Below are 17,321 nucleotides of genomic sequence, written 5' to 3' on the forward strand. Positions count from 1 at the left end.
TAAGAACCTGAGTTTAAGCACTGATCCTTCCCATTTCCAGCTGAGTGCTCTTAGCCAATCCAATTAACCTCTCTGAACACCAAGTTCATCATAACTAAAGCAGGGATAACAGTAATATTTACCAGAAATGTGATTGTATTTGTCAAAATGTTTTGTAACTACAATGCACCATGTACATGTTTAAAGTTTTACTGCAATATACTGCAGGGACTTTTTCTCAGAATAAGAATTTGGGAGGGTTTTTTTTGTTGTTGTTGTAATTGTAGAAATGTTCAAGGGCAAGGCTGGAGGGGGAACACTAAAAATTTATTCAGGAAAAGAATAATAATTCACTGTCTAGTTACATAGTGCAATTTTGGATTAAAGGGTACTTTCCATCCATGGACTTCAAAGAGCTTTGAAACGTTTATTTATTTTCATAATATTTTGAAGTCAGTTAGGTTAAAGTTGTCGTCATTTACTCTCTGAAAGGGAAATAAATACACAGCAAGTTACATAACCTGCTTGAGTCAAAATTAGAACCAAGGCTTTCAATTTTGCCACATAGTGCTCAGACTGGAGCTGCACTGCTCCCCACAATAAGCAAGCACCTTCTTTTGCTGGAATCATCTAAGGTTTTGTTTTATCAAAATGTTTGCTGGATCAAGCAATTTAAGAAACATTAGAAAAGCTGTCATCAAATAATCATTAGCAATTCATTACCAGCAAATAAGCCTCATCAAGTGCTTCTAAGATGTAGGCATTGGTTTTACTTAATGAAGTTAGGAATCTGTGTCCTCTCCTGAGGTCCTAGAATTTTTTTTTTTTTTTTTTTTTTTTTGCGGTACGTGGGCCTCTCACTGTTGTGGCCTCTCCCGTTGCAGAGCACAGGCTCCGGACGCGCAGGCTCAGCAGCCATGGCTCACGGGCCCAGCCGCTCTGCGGCATGTGGGATCTTCCCGAACCGGGGCACGAACCCGTGTCCCCTGCATCGGCAGGCGGACTCTCAACCACTGCGCCACCAGGGAAGCCCAAGGTCCTAGAATTTTTGTCTCTTCTGGGCCATTCTTCCCTCTGCTCTCATCTAAAGAACCAATGTTTTTACATTCCTCTTCTCCCTAAAATTTCAGGTGATTTAGGACTAAATCCAAAGCTCCTTCTGTGGCTTATAGAGTCTTTATTTTCTGACTCTAAAACACCTTCTTCCTCTGCTTCCAATTGCCTTTATACTTAAGCCTCATTAAATTTCTCATCAGGCAGACAAAAACTAGGCCTTTTCACTGCCCTGCCTTTACACCCAACTTTAACTCACCTAAAATAGCAATAAGGGGAGACTGAGAGGAGAAAGAGAAGGCTACACTCTTTAAATACAGTTGTCGCTCGGTATCCACCGTGAATTGGTTCCAGGACGCCCTCGGATACCAAAATCCATGGGTTCTCACTTCTTTTCTAAAAAATGGCGTAGTATTTCCATATAACCTATGCGCATTCTTCTGTATACTTTAAATCATCTCCAGATTACTTATAATACCTAATGCAATGTAAATGCTATGTAAATATTTGTAAATACAGTGTAAATGCTATGAAATAGTTGCCAGAGCATGGCAAATTCAAATTTGCTTTTTGAAACTTTCTGAAATTTTTTTTTTTTAATATTTTCGATCTACAGTTGGTTGAATCTGTGGATGCGGAGCCCGAGGATATGGAGGGCCAACTGTCCTTACTGAGTACTCTACGTACAGTATCCTGTCTAATTTGCACAGCAAACCCATGAAGCAGGTATCATTATCCTCCATTTTGCTGATGAGGGTGCTTATTTTAGTGGGATTAAGTAACCTGTCCAAGGTCATACTGCTAGTAAGTGGCAGGATTAGGTTTGGAACCAAAGTCCACCTGCAAAATACATGCTCTGGCCTCTTCCATATGCTGACCCTCTCCACCCAGTATTGTCATCTGGCATTATTCTTCAGGTTCTGCTCAACCTTTTCATCCTTTGGGCTTCACAGCCTCACCCAGATGGAGTTAGCGCTCTCATAGTACTCTGTTTATACTCCTCTAATAATACTTACCATGTATTTACTTTTTTTTTTTTTTTTTTTTTTTGCTGTACGCGGGCCTCTCACTGTTGTGGCCTCTCCCGTTGCGGAGCACAGGCTCCGGACACGCAGGCTCAGCGGCCACAGCTCACAGGCCTAGCCGCTCCGTGGCATGTGGGATCTTCCCGGACCGGGGCACAAACCCGTGTCCCCTGCATTGGCAGGGGACTCTCAACCACTGCACCACCAGGGAAGCCCCACGTATTTACTTTTAATTGAGATATAATTCACATAAAATTCATCTGTTTAAAGCATATAACTCAGTGTATATTCACAATGTCATGTAACCATCACTATTATCTAATTCCAGAATATTTTCATCACCCCAGAAGAAACTCCAAGACCTTTAAGCAATTACTCCCCATTCCCCCTTTCCTGAAACCTCTGGCAACCACTAATCTGCTTTCTGTCTCTATAGATTTGTCTATTATGGACATTTAATATGAATGGAACTATACAATATGTAGCCTTTTGTGTCTGGCTTCTTTTGCTTAGCTTAATGTTTTCAAGGTTTATCCACATTGTCATGTGTTTCGGGACTTCATTCCTTTTTTCAGATGAATACTATTTCATTTTAGGGATATACCACATTTTGTTTATCCATTCTTCAATTAATGGACATTTGGTTTGATTTCACTTTTTAGTTACTGTGAATAATGCTTACATGAACATTTGTGTACTGCTTTTTGTTCAGACATATGTTTCTAATTCTCTTGGTTATATAACTAGGAAAGGAATTGCTGAGTCATATGGTAACTCAATATTTAACATCTTGAGAAACTGTCAAACTGTTTTCCAAAGTAGCTGCACTTCTTCACATTCCCACCTGCAGTGTATGAGGGTTCCAATTTCTGCACACCCTTGCCAACACTTGTTATCATCCGTCTTTTGATTATAGTCAACCTAGTAGGTATGAAGTGATTGAGTTGCATTTCCCTAATGACTAATAATGAATATTTTTCATGCTTTTATGGCCATTTGTATGTCTTCTTTGGAGAAATGTCTATTCAAATTCTTTGCCCACAAAGAGAAATTAAGTTATTTGTCTTTTGTAGTTGTAAGAGTTACTTGTATATATGAATACTAGTCCCTTATCAGACATATGATTTGCAAATGTTTTCTCCCATTCTATGGGAAGACTTTTCTCTTTCTTGATTGTGTCCTTTGAAATACCAACATTTTAAATTTTGATGAAGTTCAATTTATCTTTTTCTTTTGTTATTTGTGCTTTTGGTGGCAATCTAAGAATCCATTGTCTAATCTAAGGTCACAAAGATTTCCTGCTGTGTTTTTTTCTAAGAGTTTTATAATTTTAGCTCTTATACTTAAATCTTTGATCCATCTTGAGCTAATTTTTGTAAATGGTTGAGGTAGGAGTCCAACTTCATTCTTCTGTATATGGATATTCAATTGTTCCAGCATCATTTGTTAAAACAAATTACCCCCCTCCCCCGAAAAGACCTATTTTTTTCCCCCACTGAATTGTCTTGGCCCTTTACATTGACACATGTCTGCTAGTGTGAGCTCCTTGAGGGCAAGGTTTTTTATATTACTACCTGCATGTCCAGCATAGGACTATGATGTAATAAACCCTCAAAAAACGTGTTCAATAAATGAAAAGCTGATTTGAGAATCCTAGTGTCAACCTACACGTACCAAGCACCATAGACTTTGCTAGATGTTGGGGAAGTTTTATACATGAACTCACAGTCTCGTAAAGTTTTCAAACCAAAAGTTTCCAAGGGGTCCGAGAATCTTACAATCCTACACTGGAATGGGTCTTGGAGGTCGCAATTCCAGTAAGGAAAAGCAGACCTGACAAAGCTAAATAGCAGCCTGTGGCCTATCTCATGTTAATTTGCCAGAGATCCCAGGTCTCTTTGAAATTACATTATGACTTTACAACTTAACAAAGGATTTTTTTCAGTTAGGCCTCCATAAAGCATTTTTTCAGTTAGTAGGCCTCGAGAAAGTCCTCTCCAGATGAAAGACAGCTGTTTCTGTTTCATATCACTCTTATCTTCTGAGATAACTGCTATCAGAGATTAAAAATTTTTTTCTCCACCCTAGCTGGACATAATCACTCCTTTCTCTGAACTTCTATAGCTCTTACTTGCTCTTCCACAAAATTAGCAATTTGTTTTGTACTGCCCTAGTGCTTTGGATTTTTATGTAATCTTGAATTATTTATCACCGGTTTATGTGTGAACTTCCTAAGTAGACTGCCCCAACTAGACTCAGGGGCGAAAGTTGCATTTTACATTTATTGTATGAAATATAGGGCTTTGTACCTAGTGGACATGCAACAGATATTTCTTTACATTATTTGTGTTTTTATTGAATTCATTTTTAAAATAAGAAGCTATTAGGCTTAAGTTTCATTCTGTTTTTCCCTAGAGGCTCAGGGTGACAGGCTCAAAGGGAGAAGCACCTTCTCTCCTTTGGACAATTACTAGTGACCCTCTACTTGCTTTCCTAGAGGAGTGGAGACACCAGAGAACTAATAATTAGTACATGTACATATTTAAATATTTCTTAATATTACTATTAAAGGTTTTAAAATTCTATGAAAAGGATAAAAGAGATTGGCAGAATTCCCCCCAGAACCCAGTAAATTAAACTAACTCTCAGGGAAACTCTGAGTTGTAGTTTTTAAATTACTGAGTCAGAAAGTAGAGAAACAGGGACTTCCCTGGTGGTCCAGTGGTTAAGATCCCATGCTTCCACTGCAGGGGGCACGGGTTCGATCCTTGGTTGGTGGAACTAAGGTCCTGCATGGCTTGTGGCATGGCCAAAAAAAAAAAGTAGAGAAAAGACATCCTGTTTCTCTTCTTATCTGAAGCTTGCTTTCTAGTTATGAGGTGGAAGAAGGAGATGGAATAATCTAGCCTCATATTGAACAGTGCCCTGCAGAACATAACCAGAATCTTTGGAACTGTTTAACTAAGGTAAAATAGAAAAGGTGGCTAAATGGAAGAGTGAGTATATCATGACATGATACTCAGTACACTGCCATGTACCTATGGGAACACAGTGAGCCTGTTAATGGATTATGATAAGAACAGATTATGTGTGGATTAAAGTGATTCTCTACTAACAATGAATCTCCACAGCATTTTAGCATGTGGTGGTTAGATCATGGAAAACAAACAAAAAACAAATCAAAACTAAGAATTTTGTGAAATTAATCTTTTTTCCTCATCTGCCAGAAATCACTCAGTCCTTGTTTCAAATTCATGGTATTTTAAAATTAGGCTAAATAATGGAAAACATTGGAACAATGATAAAGTCACTGTCATTTCAGTTCTTTGGACTTCATTTGTAAAATGAGGTGTAGATTTTTTGTTCTTCAAACTGTCATTGGGGGACCAGCAGCATCAGACCTTTTAAATCAGAATATGCATTTTAACAAAATCCCTGCCTAATCTGTATGGTTATCAAAGTTTGAAAAGACTGACCTGGATGATACAAAGTAACTTCCAGCTAGTAAATTCAACCATTCCCGTGATTCTAGTTGGAAGAGTCCACCTTAGGGAAAAGGAGAGTCACTTTCTTAGGAGTTGTGTTTGACTTGAGCAAACAGATTGCTCAGCAAGTTGAACTAACTTTTCAGGTCACAGCTTTAACAAAGCAAACAGAAAATGAAGACTTGTTCTGCTTATTTGGTGTTGTCAGCTTCCTTCCTATGACAGTAAGATTAATTTTAGTATTTAAGTGGACATAAACCAACAGAAAATTATTTCAATATTAAATTAAATAATTTAATATTTGTAAAATACCAACAATTTTATAAGTGCCAAAAAGAACTTAGAAGGTAAGATTCCTGCTCTTGAGGCACCTAATAATGCTTTGCTTTAAAAGTCTCAGTGTCTGGAGTCCTTATTAATTTAATTATAGGCTGATTTATAATTTGTTAGTTTCCAGAATGGGAAGCCATACCAATTCAGTAGAATATCTCATGCCTAAATCACAGGGTGATAAGCACGTACAGGTGAACAAACAGGCAGCTTTATCTCTGGAGTGCTGTTCCCCTTGACATTGTACATGGGATTAAGCAGCCAAAAAATCATTACAGACTATAAGCTCTGCTTTTCCCCCTTGCTTTCTCTGTGGCCCAAAACGGGATGTGGTTTAATTCGAGGTCAGCAGAAATTCAATATGAAAAAATTTGAGGCCAGTAGGAAGTAGGTGGAGGTGGTAGAGAAAATGAGCTAGTCCTCTGTGGGAGGGGTGAAGACGGGTTGACAACCTTGTGTGGGAGAGGAGTGTACTCCAGAGGCTGTGAGAGAGAACTAGGTTATTATTTTCTTTTAATATTTATTTATTTATCTTGGCTGCGCTGGGTCTTAGTTGCAGGCTAAGAAGCACGGCATGTGGGTTTCCGAGCTGCAGCATGTGAACTCTAAGTTGCAGCATGCATGCGGGATGTAGTTCCCCCACAAGGGATCGAAACCGCGCCCCCTGCATCGGGAGCGTGGAGTCTCACACACTGGACACCAGGGAAGTCCCCGAGAACTGGGGTACTGAAGGAGGCCAATGCTGGGGTGGGTGAGCTGCTGGAGTGGAGAGAATTTATTAGATAAGGTTTACATTTTCAATTGGATACGCCATCCTCAAGAACAGGTTTGCCTCTTCAAATTGGAGGGTAGCTTACGTTTAACGGTTGACTGCTGTTAGGGACAGCATACTTGGTGCGCCAACATCATTAAACAAATGATACTTTGAAAAGAAGTTTGTGTGTTTTGATGGAGGCTTTTTCAACCTGACATTTTACTAGTCAACTTTGTGCCTTTCAGTTAAGCCAGACACAGGTGGGCTCTTCTGGTTCCTAAAGAAGATGAGGTAGCACTCGGGAGCTGTTGCAATTATTCTTTGTCACTTACTGGCGCACAGTTTCCCATTTTGCATTTTTTCTCTTTATTGGTATGTCCTGACATCCTATCTGGATTGTAACTTTCTTGAAAAGAAGGGGAGAGCATAATGCCTGCACCAACTAACCCCATAGGAGTTAATTATGTTGAGGTTTCTCAGACATCTTTGGCTATTCAGTGACTTTCATTAAGTAAATGTTTTATATTATATTTATTTATTTTGCTGTCTCTTTGGCTTAATGGAACTCTCCACTGATAGTTCATTAAAACAAAGACATTTTATTTCAAAGGCAAAATAAATTAAGGTTCAAACTGCTGTACATCATTATATGTACTGTGGGAGTGAGATTGGGGAACTGCAATGGAAATGAGTGTATGTGGCTGCAGTGAAGGGAGTACCCAGATAAAGCTGGCGGTGTCAATGGGGCAGTGAGAAGGCACAGGAGAAAGAAGGGGGAAAGGGAGTCATGGGGGTATCGTTTGCTATCTATGCTAGCTCAGTAAGGGTAATTAACAGAATAAAAACTAAACTCTTACTAACAGCTGTCAGGACTCCAATCAGGAGTTTGGGTCACAACTTTTGCTCTTGAAGGTTAAGTAAAACAATTAATGTAATACTATTAGCACATGATTACACAGGACATGTGTCTACTATTTATTATCTCATTCCATTCACCAAGCAGCTTATTTCTTTGCTCCACATTGGGACAGGCATTCTGATAATGACAAAATGAGAGAATGTTGGCCAAAAATATTTTAAATCCCTTAAGCTGGTGGATTTGAGCATTAATTAATATTTTTGCTATTCAAGTCATCACAGTGATCCAAAAGCAAGTATAATTTAGCTCAGAGCCCAGTATTTATCTCTACAGGTCACAGAGTCCCTCCAAATGATCAGGACTTGCAGTTGAAACACTTTTCTCTCTTTTTAGTGACATGATCAAATGCTTAATGAAACCACAGAAGAATGCTAGGTGAAGGGAGGCAGGCTTACCCAAAGTTGAAGGTACTAGTAAGCACCATTTTAAGTACAACAGAAAGAAAATGGGCCGTGGGAGGCTTTTTCACAATGTTTACCATTGACTTCCCATTTTGTATCATGTGATTCTCAGTTGAGAAACAGGCATCAAAGATCCAGCAGCAGGATTTATTAGATGGCATAAAGAACATGAAAAACAAATTTTCATATTTGATCTATGTACAGCAGGACACACTGGTGAGGCTAGTTAATATTGAATGTAAAGGCCTACCTATTCTGAGTAGACATTTTCTTGTTAGAGCAGCTCAATCTACAGAAAGGAAGCCAGATTTTCCTAAAGATATGATTAATGTGATGCCAGGTTTCTTTTAAACCCTTTTAGAGCGTCCTGTTTCTTTAAATTAAAGAGATGGCTCAATAGTTTCTCATATTTTGTTACTAAAAATGACATAATTTCTGTGCCCTGATTATCCTATATGCTTAACTGTCTGTGTCTTGTATCTATTTTATTTATTTTAATTTTTAATTTTTTAATTTTATTTATTTTGTTTTTTGCTGTGTTGGGTCTGTTGCTGCACGCACGCTTTTCTCTAGTTGCAGCAAGTGGGGACTACTCTTCATTGCGGTGTGCGGGCTTCTCATTGCAGTGGTTTCTCTTGTTGCAGAGCACGGGCTATAGGCGCGTGGGCTTCAGTAGTTGTGGCACGCGGGCTCAGCAGCTGTGGCTCGTGGGCTCTAGAGTGCATGCTCAGTAGTTGTGGCGCACGGGCTTAGTTGCTCTGCGGCATGTGGGATCTTCCCCAACCAGGGCTCGAACCCATGTCCCCTGCATTGGCAGGCGGATTCTTAACCACTGCGCCACCAGGGAAGCCCCTGTATCTATTTTAATTGCATCACACTGACTTTAAAAATTAATGTCAGAGCACTTCCAGAATGGAAACATGAGGAGCTCCCTGTATACTCTCCCCAATGAAACCACCATAACTGGTGAAAATTATAAATAAAAAAGGACCATTGGATCAGACTGTAGAACAATTTTATGCCCCAGGGCACTGTCAAAAACACTGGAGCAATCAGTTGCCAATTAGTGGAGGCTAACAGCTGGGAGCCATATCCATAAAGGCAAACCAGCCAAAAGCTTGATAGGGAGATGAGGAAAAGAGACAGTCAAAGAGAACCTGACTAAAACCACTGTCATCCCCCAGGGGAGGGACAAGGAGTCAGGGTGACGGTGTGCATGCCAAAGTTGCACCTTCTGAGGAGAGACATTAGAGGCTGCACACTGCGGAGGAAACAAGAGTCTATTGACCAAGTCTGGCCAACTCACAAATAAACAAGCAAACAACGACAACCACAACCAGACCTAGAGCCAATCTGGATAGGTCTTCAGAGTTGCTACCATGGAAATGTACAGTTTGCAACAAAAAAACTTATGAGACATACAAAGAAACAGGCAATGGGACCCATACACACAGAAACTGTCTTTGAGAGGACCCATATGTTGGACTTAGCACACAAAGACTTCAAAGCAGCTGTTACAAACATGTCTAAAGAACTAAAGGAAACTATGCTTATGAGTGTAGATTCAAAATTCCTCAACAAAATATTAACAAACCGAATTTAGCAACGTATAAAAACGATTATATGTCATAACCAAGAGGGATTTTTCCCAGGAATGCAAGACTGGCTTACATCTAAAAGTTAATGTAACATATCACACCAAGAGAATAAAGCACAAAACAACATGATAATCTCGATAGACACAGAAAAGGCACTAAACAAAACCCAACACCCTTCATAATAAAAATAGGCAACAAACTAGGAATAGAATGGAACTTCCTCAACCCAATAAAGGGCATCTACAAAAAAACTAAAGCAATAATCACATTTAACGGTGAAAGACTGAAAACTATCCACATAAGACTGAGAACAATACAAGAATGTTAACATACTTCTCTCTATTCAACATAATACTATAAGTTCTATCTAATGCAATCAGGCAAGAAAAATAAAAGACATCCAGATTGGAAAGGAAGATGTAAATCAATCTGTACTCTAAAATGGCATAATCTTGCACACAGGAAATTCTAAGGAATCCACCGAGACACTATTAGAACTAATGAGTTCAGCAAGCTTGTAGGATTCAAGATATATACAAAATCAATAGTATTTCTATACACTAGCAATGAATAATAAAAAATGAAATTAGGATGGGAATGTAAATCGGCACAGCCACTATGGAAAACGGTCGATATTAACAATGTTTTAACGATGTTAAAAAATGCTGATGGGGCCTCCCTGGTGGCGCAGTGGTTGAGAGTCCGCCTGCCGATGCAGGGGATACGGGTTCGTGCCCCGGTCTGGGAGGATCCCATATGCCGCGGGGCGGCTGGGCCCGTGGGCCATGGCCGCTGAGCCTGCGCGTCCGGAGCCTGCGCGTCCGGAGCCTGTGCTCCGCAATGGGAGAGGCCGCAGCAGTGAGAGGCCCGCATACCGAAAAAAAAAAAAAAAAAAAAAATGCTGATGCATGGATAGTTGGATGGGTTGACTGATTGGCTAAATATTCATTGTGCACCTGTTCCATGCAGTGGCAATCCACAAGGGCCAAGATATGGGGGGGGGGGGGGGGGGCGGGGGGGGGCGGCGAAGGAAGAAAAGTCAATCTACCATCATACCTTCCAGTTGAGTTTCTTCCTTTATTACATTCATTATTACATTTGTTACATATATTATACTTAATTCTTTTCATAAAAGAGGCTATGCTGGGCAGTAACCAAATTCTTCTATCCAGAAAAGGTACTGTATGATTGAGATGATTTATGCAATTGGAAGAATTCACCAGAGAACAAAGTCTAGATTGTGACGAACCCCAATCATTTCCAGTGTCCTCAGGTGCCCACGGTGGATTCAGGACTTCCACGCCGACGGCTCCCGTGGCACAAGCTGGAGACACGGTCAGCAAGAAGGCGGGACGCTCTACACGTAAAGAACCTCAAGTCCCAGAATCCCATGGGGACTCCAAGTCCCAGAAACCCGCCCGGCAAATCTACTCCGAGTCCCTAGCCGTCTGACCGCGGACGCGACCAAGACAGGAAACTGGGGTGAGATGCCGCAGAATTTGTCCCCCACCATTTTCCTTGTAGGGAGGGGCTTTTTACAGAACTACAGTTACCTCAGTCTTCACATTCTCTCAGTTACAGCCCACAAAAGGCCCCTGCCGGCAAGTTTTTTGTGATGTTCAGCATCCCCCCTCCTCTCTCCCCTTTTCCTTGCCCCCGTAAGAATGGTTCAGCCGGGCATCTTGAGTTGGATCGATGGTTGCACCCGCCCTCCCCCGGAATGTGGGCCTTTGGAGCGAGAGAGGTGGGAGGGGCGGAGGTGGGAGGCGTGCTGGGCCCCGGCGGCAGCAGAGGCAGTGTCGGCCGCTGGCGGTGGGGGGAGCCGTGCGGTTCCGGCTGCCCCGGCGAGGCGACCTCTGGGCCCGCGCCGCGGGCGTGGAGGACAGGTAGGCGAGCGGGCAGCCGCGGCTCCGGGAGAAACTCGGGCCTCGGAGTCCCCTACGGCGCCCGGTGCGCCCCTCGCACCCTCGGCCTCCAGCGTTGAGGCGGGGGAGGAAGGAGATGCCGACCCAGAGAGACAGCAGTACCATGTCTCACCCGATCGCAGGCGGCGGCGGCAGCGGGGACCATTCTCACCAGGTCCGGGTGAAAGCCTACTACCGCGGGTGAGTGTGTGGGGTGTGGGGTGTGGGGTGTGGGTGAGAGGGAAGGGGAGAGGCCAGCTGGACTTGGCCTGGGGGGGGCGGGTGTGGGGCTGGAGATGTGGAAGGGATGGGCTGGGCGGGCAAGTCGGGGGACTCGGGATGGGTGACCGAGTGGTCGGCGGAGGAGCACGGGGCACTGGATTGCGGCACCCCCAAGGTGTGGCGCAGGGCGCCCTGGAATCGCGCGGCCGAGGGTCCTGAGCAGGGTCCGAGGGAGGACCCTTGGAGTAAGTAGGTCCACCTGGTGGGTCCGAGAGACTCGCCTACCAAGAGATTTACAAGAGCTTTACGTCTTTAAGTCTGGATGTATTGGGGGTTGAGAGTTGATTCTGAGTGATGCCTTAGTTAGCTAAGTTTACCATGGGTAAAAGACAGGATTGCTTGTTTGTTGACCCTTTTGATTACCAGCAGGCCTAAAGCCTCTGGTTCTCTAAGTCAGGTTTGTCTTTATCACATATAAGAGTTCGTGACGTGTATCTGGACTGTGATCAGGCTGCCAGTATATTAGACATAGGAGTTATTATTTGAGTAAAGTTGATACGTTTTCAGGGATATGCATTAGGTACTTATGTCTCGCCAAGATTAGGTTGTATATGTGTAAATTAAAACTTGTGGACGCTTCTTTGTCAGTGTTGCTTCAAGGACTGTCCAATAGGGTGAGATATTGCAAGAAGAGAAGAGGATGAGCACAGGCACAGTTTTAAAATCTGTGATCTTTACTCATATTATTACCTAAGTTATAACTATTGTGGTTACCAGAAATAATCCAGTCCTAAAATCAGTGTATTAAATCATATTCCGTAGTATGACTGTGGTTTGAAATTTCTTTGAGATAAGTATATTTGGGAGCATTAGAAAGTTGAACTGTTAGTGTGAGCATAAAGGTTTGAAACTAAGGGTTAACAGAACACCCAACCCCGTGGCCTGTCTTACTGCTTGTTCAAGCAGAAGTAAATTGCTTTAAAAAACTCAAGCACTAGGAGGTTTGAAAGTGCAGTACATACTTTTACATTCCTTAGAGGATCAGTGAAGATAGTGAACTTTCAAAATGCCTCTCTTGTTTTCATTTCAAAGAAAATATAAGCCCCTAAATGTCTTACTGATTTGATGTAAGGACTTCCTAGTTTGTTTGCTGCAATGAAGCCTCTGACCTCTCTCTGTTCATTAGCTTGACTGTATTCAGGAGTAGTTTAGAGGAGTTATTTTGGACAATAACAATGTTTTTGCTTAAATTGATCAGGGAAGTCTTGTTTTTCAAACAATAGCTATGCACTTTGCACTGTGGAGAAAAAAAGCTTTGCTTCCTTTACCTTACCTTTGATTTGACAGATGAGATATTTCACTTTAGAATGTGTTCCACTTTATAGTTGACGGTCTGTGAGTTGTTAGGTGCAGAGAATGAAATATAGTACAGTTTCTTTTTTTTAAATAGTGTCTGATTATTGACAGTTTAAAAAACTAGATTAAAAATAAATAGACGCACATGGTAGGAAAGTGCAAACTGTTCAGAAGTATAAAATAAAGTGTTCCCCATTCAGTCCTCCCAACCTTCAGAGGTAATTACTATTGATAGTTTATTTCTTGTTCTTCTGGAGGTTGCCTTTATTACTTTAAAACTTATACTTCCGTTTGGTGATTTATCAACTTTACATGGTATCTATTGATTCCTTCCTCTGAAAGATGCGGAATTGGATGCACACTACATTTTGCTTCCTCACTCCCTGATGCCTCTCAAGTTTTGATTGTTACAGTATAATTTTTAGTTCTCCGGTTTACCTTTCTGACTTTAAATAATATAAATTTTTGACTTACTAAATTTAGGTAGTTTCCAATGATTCCAACTATGAAACACGAAGAAACTAGTGCTTCTTCCTTTTTTCCTATTTTTATTAGTTTGACAACTGTAAATAGGCCTAGTTAGTAAATTAAAATCATTGTAAGCTTCTCCTTTGGAAAGAAATCAAAGTCTTTAGAATGTAGGTATCATATAATATTTTCTTGGTTTATTGCTCCAATTATTTTTTTTTTTAAAGAGGATAAGGACGGCTTCCCTGGCGGCGCAGTGGTTAAGAATCCGCCTGCCAATGCAGGGGACACGGGTTCCAGCCCTGGTCCGGGAAGATCCCACATGCCGCGGAGCAACTAAGCCCGTGCACCACAACTACTGAGTCTGCGCTCTAGAGCCTGCGAGCCACAACTGCTGAGCCCGCGTGCCACAACTACTGAGCCTGCATGCCACAACTACTGAAGCCCGCACGCCTAGAGCCTGTGCTCCACAGCAAGAGAAGCCACTACAATGAGAAGCCCGCGCACCACAACGAAGAGTAGCCCCTGCTCGTGGCAGCTAGAGAAAGCCCGTGCGCAGCAACGAAGACCCAATGCAGCCAAACATAAATAAATAAAATAAATTAAAAGTTCCTTTTAAAAAATAAATTAATTAAAAATAAATAAATAAAAGAGCATAAGGACTTATAACCCTTTTACTGCTTGACTAAAACGTCTCCAAGACATTCAAGTTAACATTTTCTTGGCTTGTTTTTAAAAACCTATGAATTTTGCTAAGTAATGAATCAACCCCTTGCCTTTTAGTGCTTCTATTCAATGAAAACTTTCTAATAGTGCCTTCATTCCAAGCCTCATTTAAAGACAACATCAGCACTCTAAATTGTACCAATTTCTGTCCTCTGAAATTACATCGGTTAAGATTATATGTTTATTAACAATAGTCTAAACTGATGGTTATATTACATAGTCAGCTGCCCATTACTACAAATGAAACTAAAATGAGTCACCAGTGAGGATAGTTAATAAACAGATTGGCTAAGTAGAACACCTGCCTGATTTTAAAGTAGAAAATTCTTCCCTTACCATCAAGAAATGTAAGGACAATGTGCATTTGAAAAAGTTTCTTTTCCTTCAGATCATCTGACGGCCATTATCAATTTTCCCCCATCTCCTGCTAACAATATTTCTTTCCAGTGAATATTGAAATCCCAGAATAGCCAGAATATTTTAGTGAAGGAATTGCCGTCTCCTTTCAATGATGTGTTTAGTGTTCTCATGCTGTTTAATTTGTTCTTAGTGCAACTGGGATGTCTCCCTAGATATAGCAGATATTTAATTAGCCTTTTTCTAATTTTTATTCAGGAGATTATTAGCACTGAGAATCTGATTTTACTGGAGGCCACCTAAGAGTGCCTGTCTCCTGGCCTGTACTCCTCTTTCCTCACCACAGGAGCTTGTCAACGAGTGGCCCGCCTTCCTTCAATCATTACCTTGTGGTGTTAGTTTGGAGGAGGAGAAACAGGTTTTGTGGGTTAGTGGTAGATTGCCATTGTGTGTGCTATCGTTCTATAAAGTTACTTGATATTACAGGGTAAAATTTAACAAGGAAATGTCTGGATTACTCATTTCTTTACGTTATAAATGTAAGAGAAATTTTGCAAAAAGCTTGTAAAAAAGCTTTTTAAACCAGTGCTGTTGAGCAGTTATGAATCCAGAGGATTCTTTCTGTGAACATCTACAAATAAAAACAATGAACTCCTTGCATATTTGGAAAGTATAGCTGGTTCAGTGAAGTATGCAGGATTTTTCTCACTGTGAACAAGTCTTGGCAAGACTTGTTTTTAAAAGTATTGCAAAATAATTTGAGTGATATACTTTAGCAATGGTTCTAAGGAAATAAAAATGATATATTAAGTTGAAAGTTGGGGGAATGTGAGTCATTGGTCATGGAGCTTCTGACATGTCACCTAACCATAAGGCAGCAGATCCGTAGCTTCACCAGAGAGAAAGAAGGGACATGGTGGCCTGGTGCCAAAACCAAAACAACCCTCTCAGAAATTTGGATTAGATAATGTAGAGATAAATTGCTTGTTAGCAGTGAGGACTGTAGCTGAAGAGCTTTGGGAGAGGCTGGTGAGGCCAGGATCACCCATGTGCAAACTGAAGGGCTGAGGAAACAGAGGAGAAAAAAGCAGCTCTCTACAGAAAAAAATTTCCTGGGTAGCTTTCTAATACAGCTCCCAAACCTCTTATTAAAGTAACTTGAGTGTTTGTTTCTTTTATGGTTGAAATGAGCCTAATTAAAACACGATTTTAAACATTCCAGTCTTGTTTAGGATTTCACATTTTACCAAAATGTGTTTAAACTCAGTTTAATAAATATTGTTGAACAACTACTATAAGCCAGGCACATGGTACTGGGGTGGGCACAGAGGATGTAGAGTCGATAATACAAGGCTCTGTCCTTGAGGAACCAAGAGACTTGTGGGAGGAAAGACTTTAAAAAGTTAATAAAGGGATGTGTGTGTGCGTGTCTGTGTGTGTGTGTGTGTGTGTGTAAAGTACGTGCTAGGATGGCTATTGGGGAGAAGTTTGGGGTGAGGGAAGCCCTCCAAGAGGATGAAATGTTGTTTGATGCTTTTAAAGGATAAGTAGGTTTGCCTGGTGGATTATGATGTTGGGTGGGAGGTCATTCCAGGCATTGCACAGCTGCATGATACGTTTGGAGAATTAAGATCAGTTTAGTCGTTAAGTCCCATAGTCATTCCTCATTAGGACATAAAGTGTGAAGTGGGCACCTATGAGAAGTGAGCTAATAAGAAGGTTCACAAGCACTAGGTCATGAAGACTCTCAAATATCATACTTTGGGCTTCAGACTTTTTCTCGTTGGTGAAGGTTTTAAGTAAGAGGGATGCACAATTTAGATTTTTAGTTTAGAAAGATTATTCTTGGAACCAGTATAGTAGACGAATTAGCAATGGATGAGACTAATCTGGAGGCTTTGGAAGTAGTCCAAGTGAGAGATTCTGAGGAGCTGGAAAAGAGCATATGGATTCAATGGTGATTTTAGGGGGTAGAGTCAATATGAATTAGAGAATGATTGCCTGTGGAGAAGAGAGAGGGTCTGAGTCCGGCATGGATTTCTCATTTGGAGAGACTAGGGAATAGAAAAGAAAGAGATTTATTAGAGAGGGTAATTAATTACCTGGAACAAGTACTCAAATTTTGAACTCAGGGTGCTTTGGGAGCATCCAGGCGGAAATGTCTAGAATTAACTGACCAACTGTTTTTTGTGTGCCTGCTCTGTGTCCCCAGCACTCTGCATGACAGCTAACCTATGTAGGAGCATGGCTGCGAATGATGATAGGAACAAAAATGCCTCCAATGGCCAAATACAGATCACAAAGACAAGGCACTAAAGCTAAATTTTACAAATACAGAGATATATAAAGTAGCCTCTTGCCCCCTCTTCGTAGGGATAGCCATTGTTAACAGTTGGGGATATTCTACATCATATCAATGTATCTGTAAGTGTAGGTGTGTGTATACACACAGACACACCCTTTTATTGTTCCAATAAATGGGTTCATATTTCTATACATGTTTCTTTAACTTGAGTTTTTTCATTCATGGTCGTTTTTCCATGTCATGATAGACAGATAAATAGGTAGATACATACAGATAGAGCAATCCACCTCTTTCATTATAATTGGTACATAGTGTTCCATAGTATTGTTATACCATAATTCATTTAATCTCTTTTTCTGATTGATGAACTTTCATTAAATCACTGTCAAATCATGTTGAAGGAACATCCTTATAGTTAATACGTATTCTTGCAAGCATG

The 17,321-nt window shown here is 40.9% G+C and overlaps 1 protein-coding gene across 1 annotated transcript in view; it reads left to right on the plus strand.

The window, feature by feature from the left end:
• The first annotated feature begins 11,298 nt into the window (after positions 1-11,298).
• The window catches only part of PRKCI (protein kinase C iota), an 82,596-nt gene continuing 76,573 nt past the window's right edge, over positions 11,299-17,321 (plus strand). Inside the window, exon 1 of the mRNA XM_060099118.1 lies at positions 11,299-11,649. Coding sequence (XP_059955101.1) covers positions 11,546-11,649 — 104 coding nt within the window. The 5' untranslated portion in view covers positions 11,299-11,545. The remainder of the gene's footprint in view (positions 11,650-17,321) is intronic.

The sequence above is a fragment of the Mesoplodon densirostris genome, chromosome 5 (assembly GCF_025265405.1).
Source record: "Mesoplodon densirostris isolate mMesDen1 chromosome 5, mMesDen1 primary haplotype, whole genome shotgun sequence".
In the NCBI taxonomy this organism is placed as follows: domain Eukaryota; kingdom Metazoa; phylum Chordata; class Mammalia; order Artiodactyla; family Ziphiidae; genus Mesoplodon; species Mesoplodon densirostris.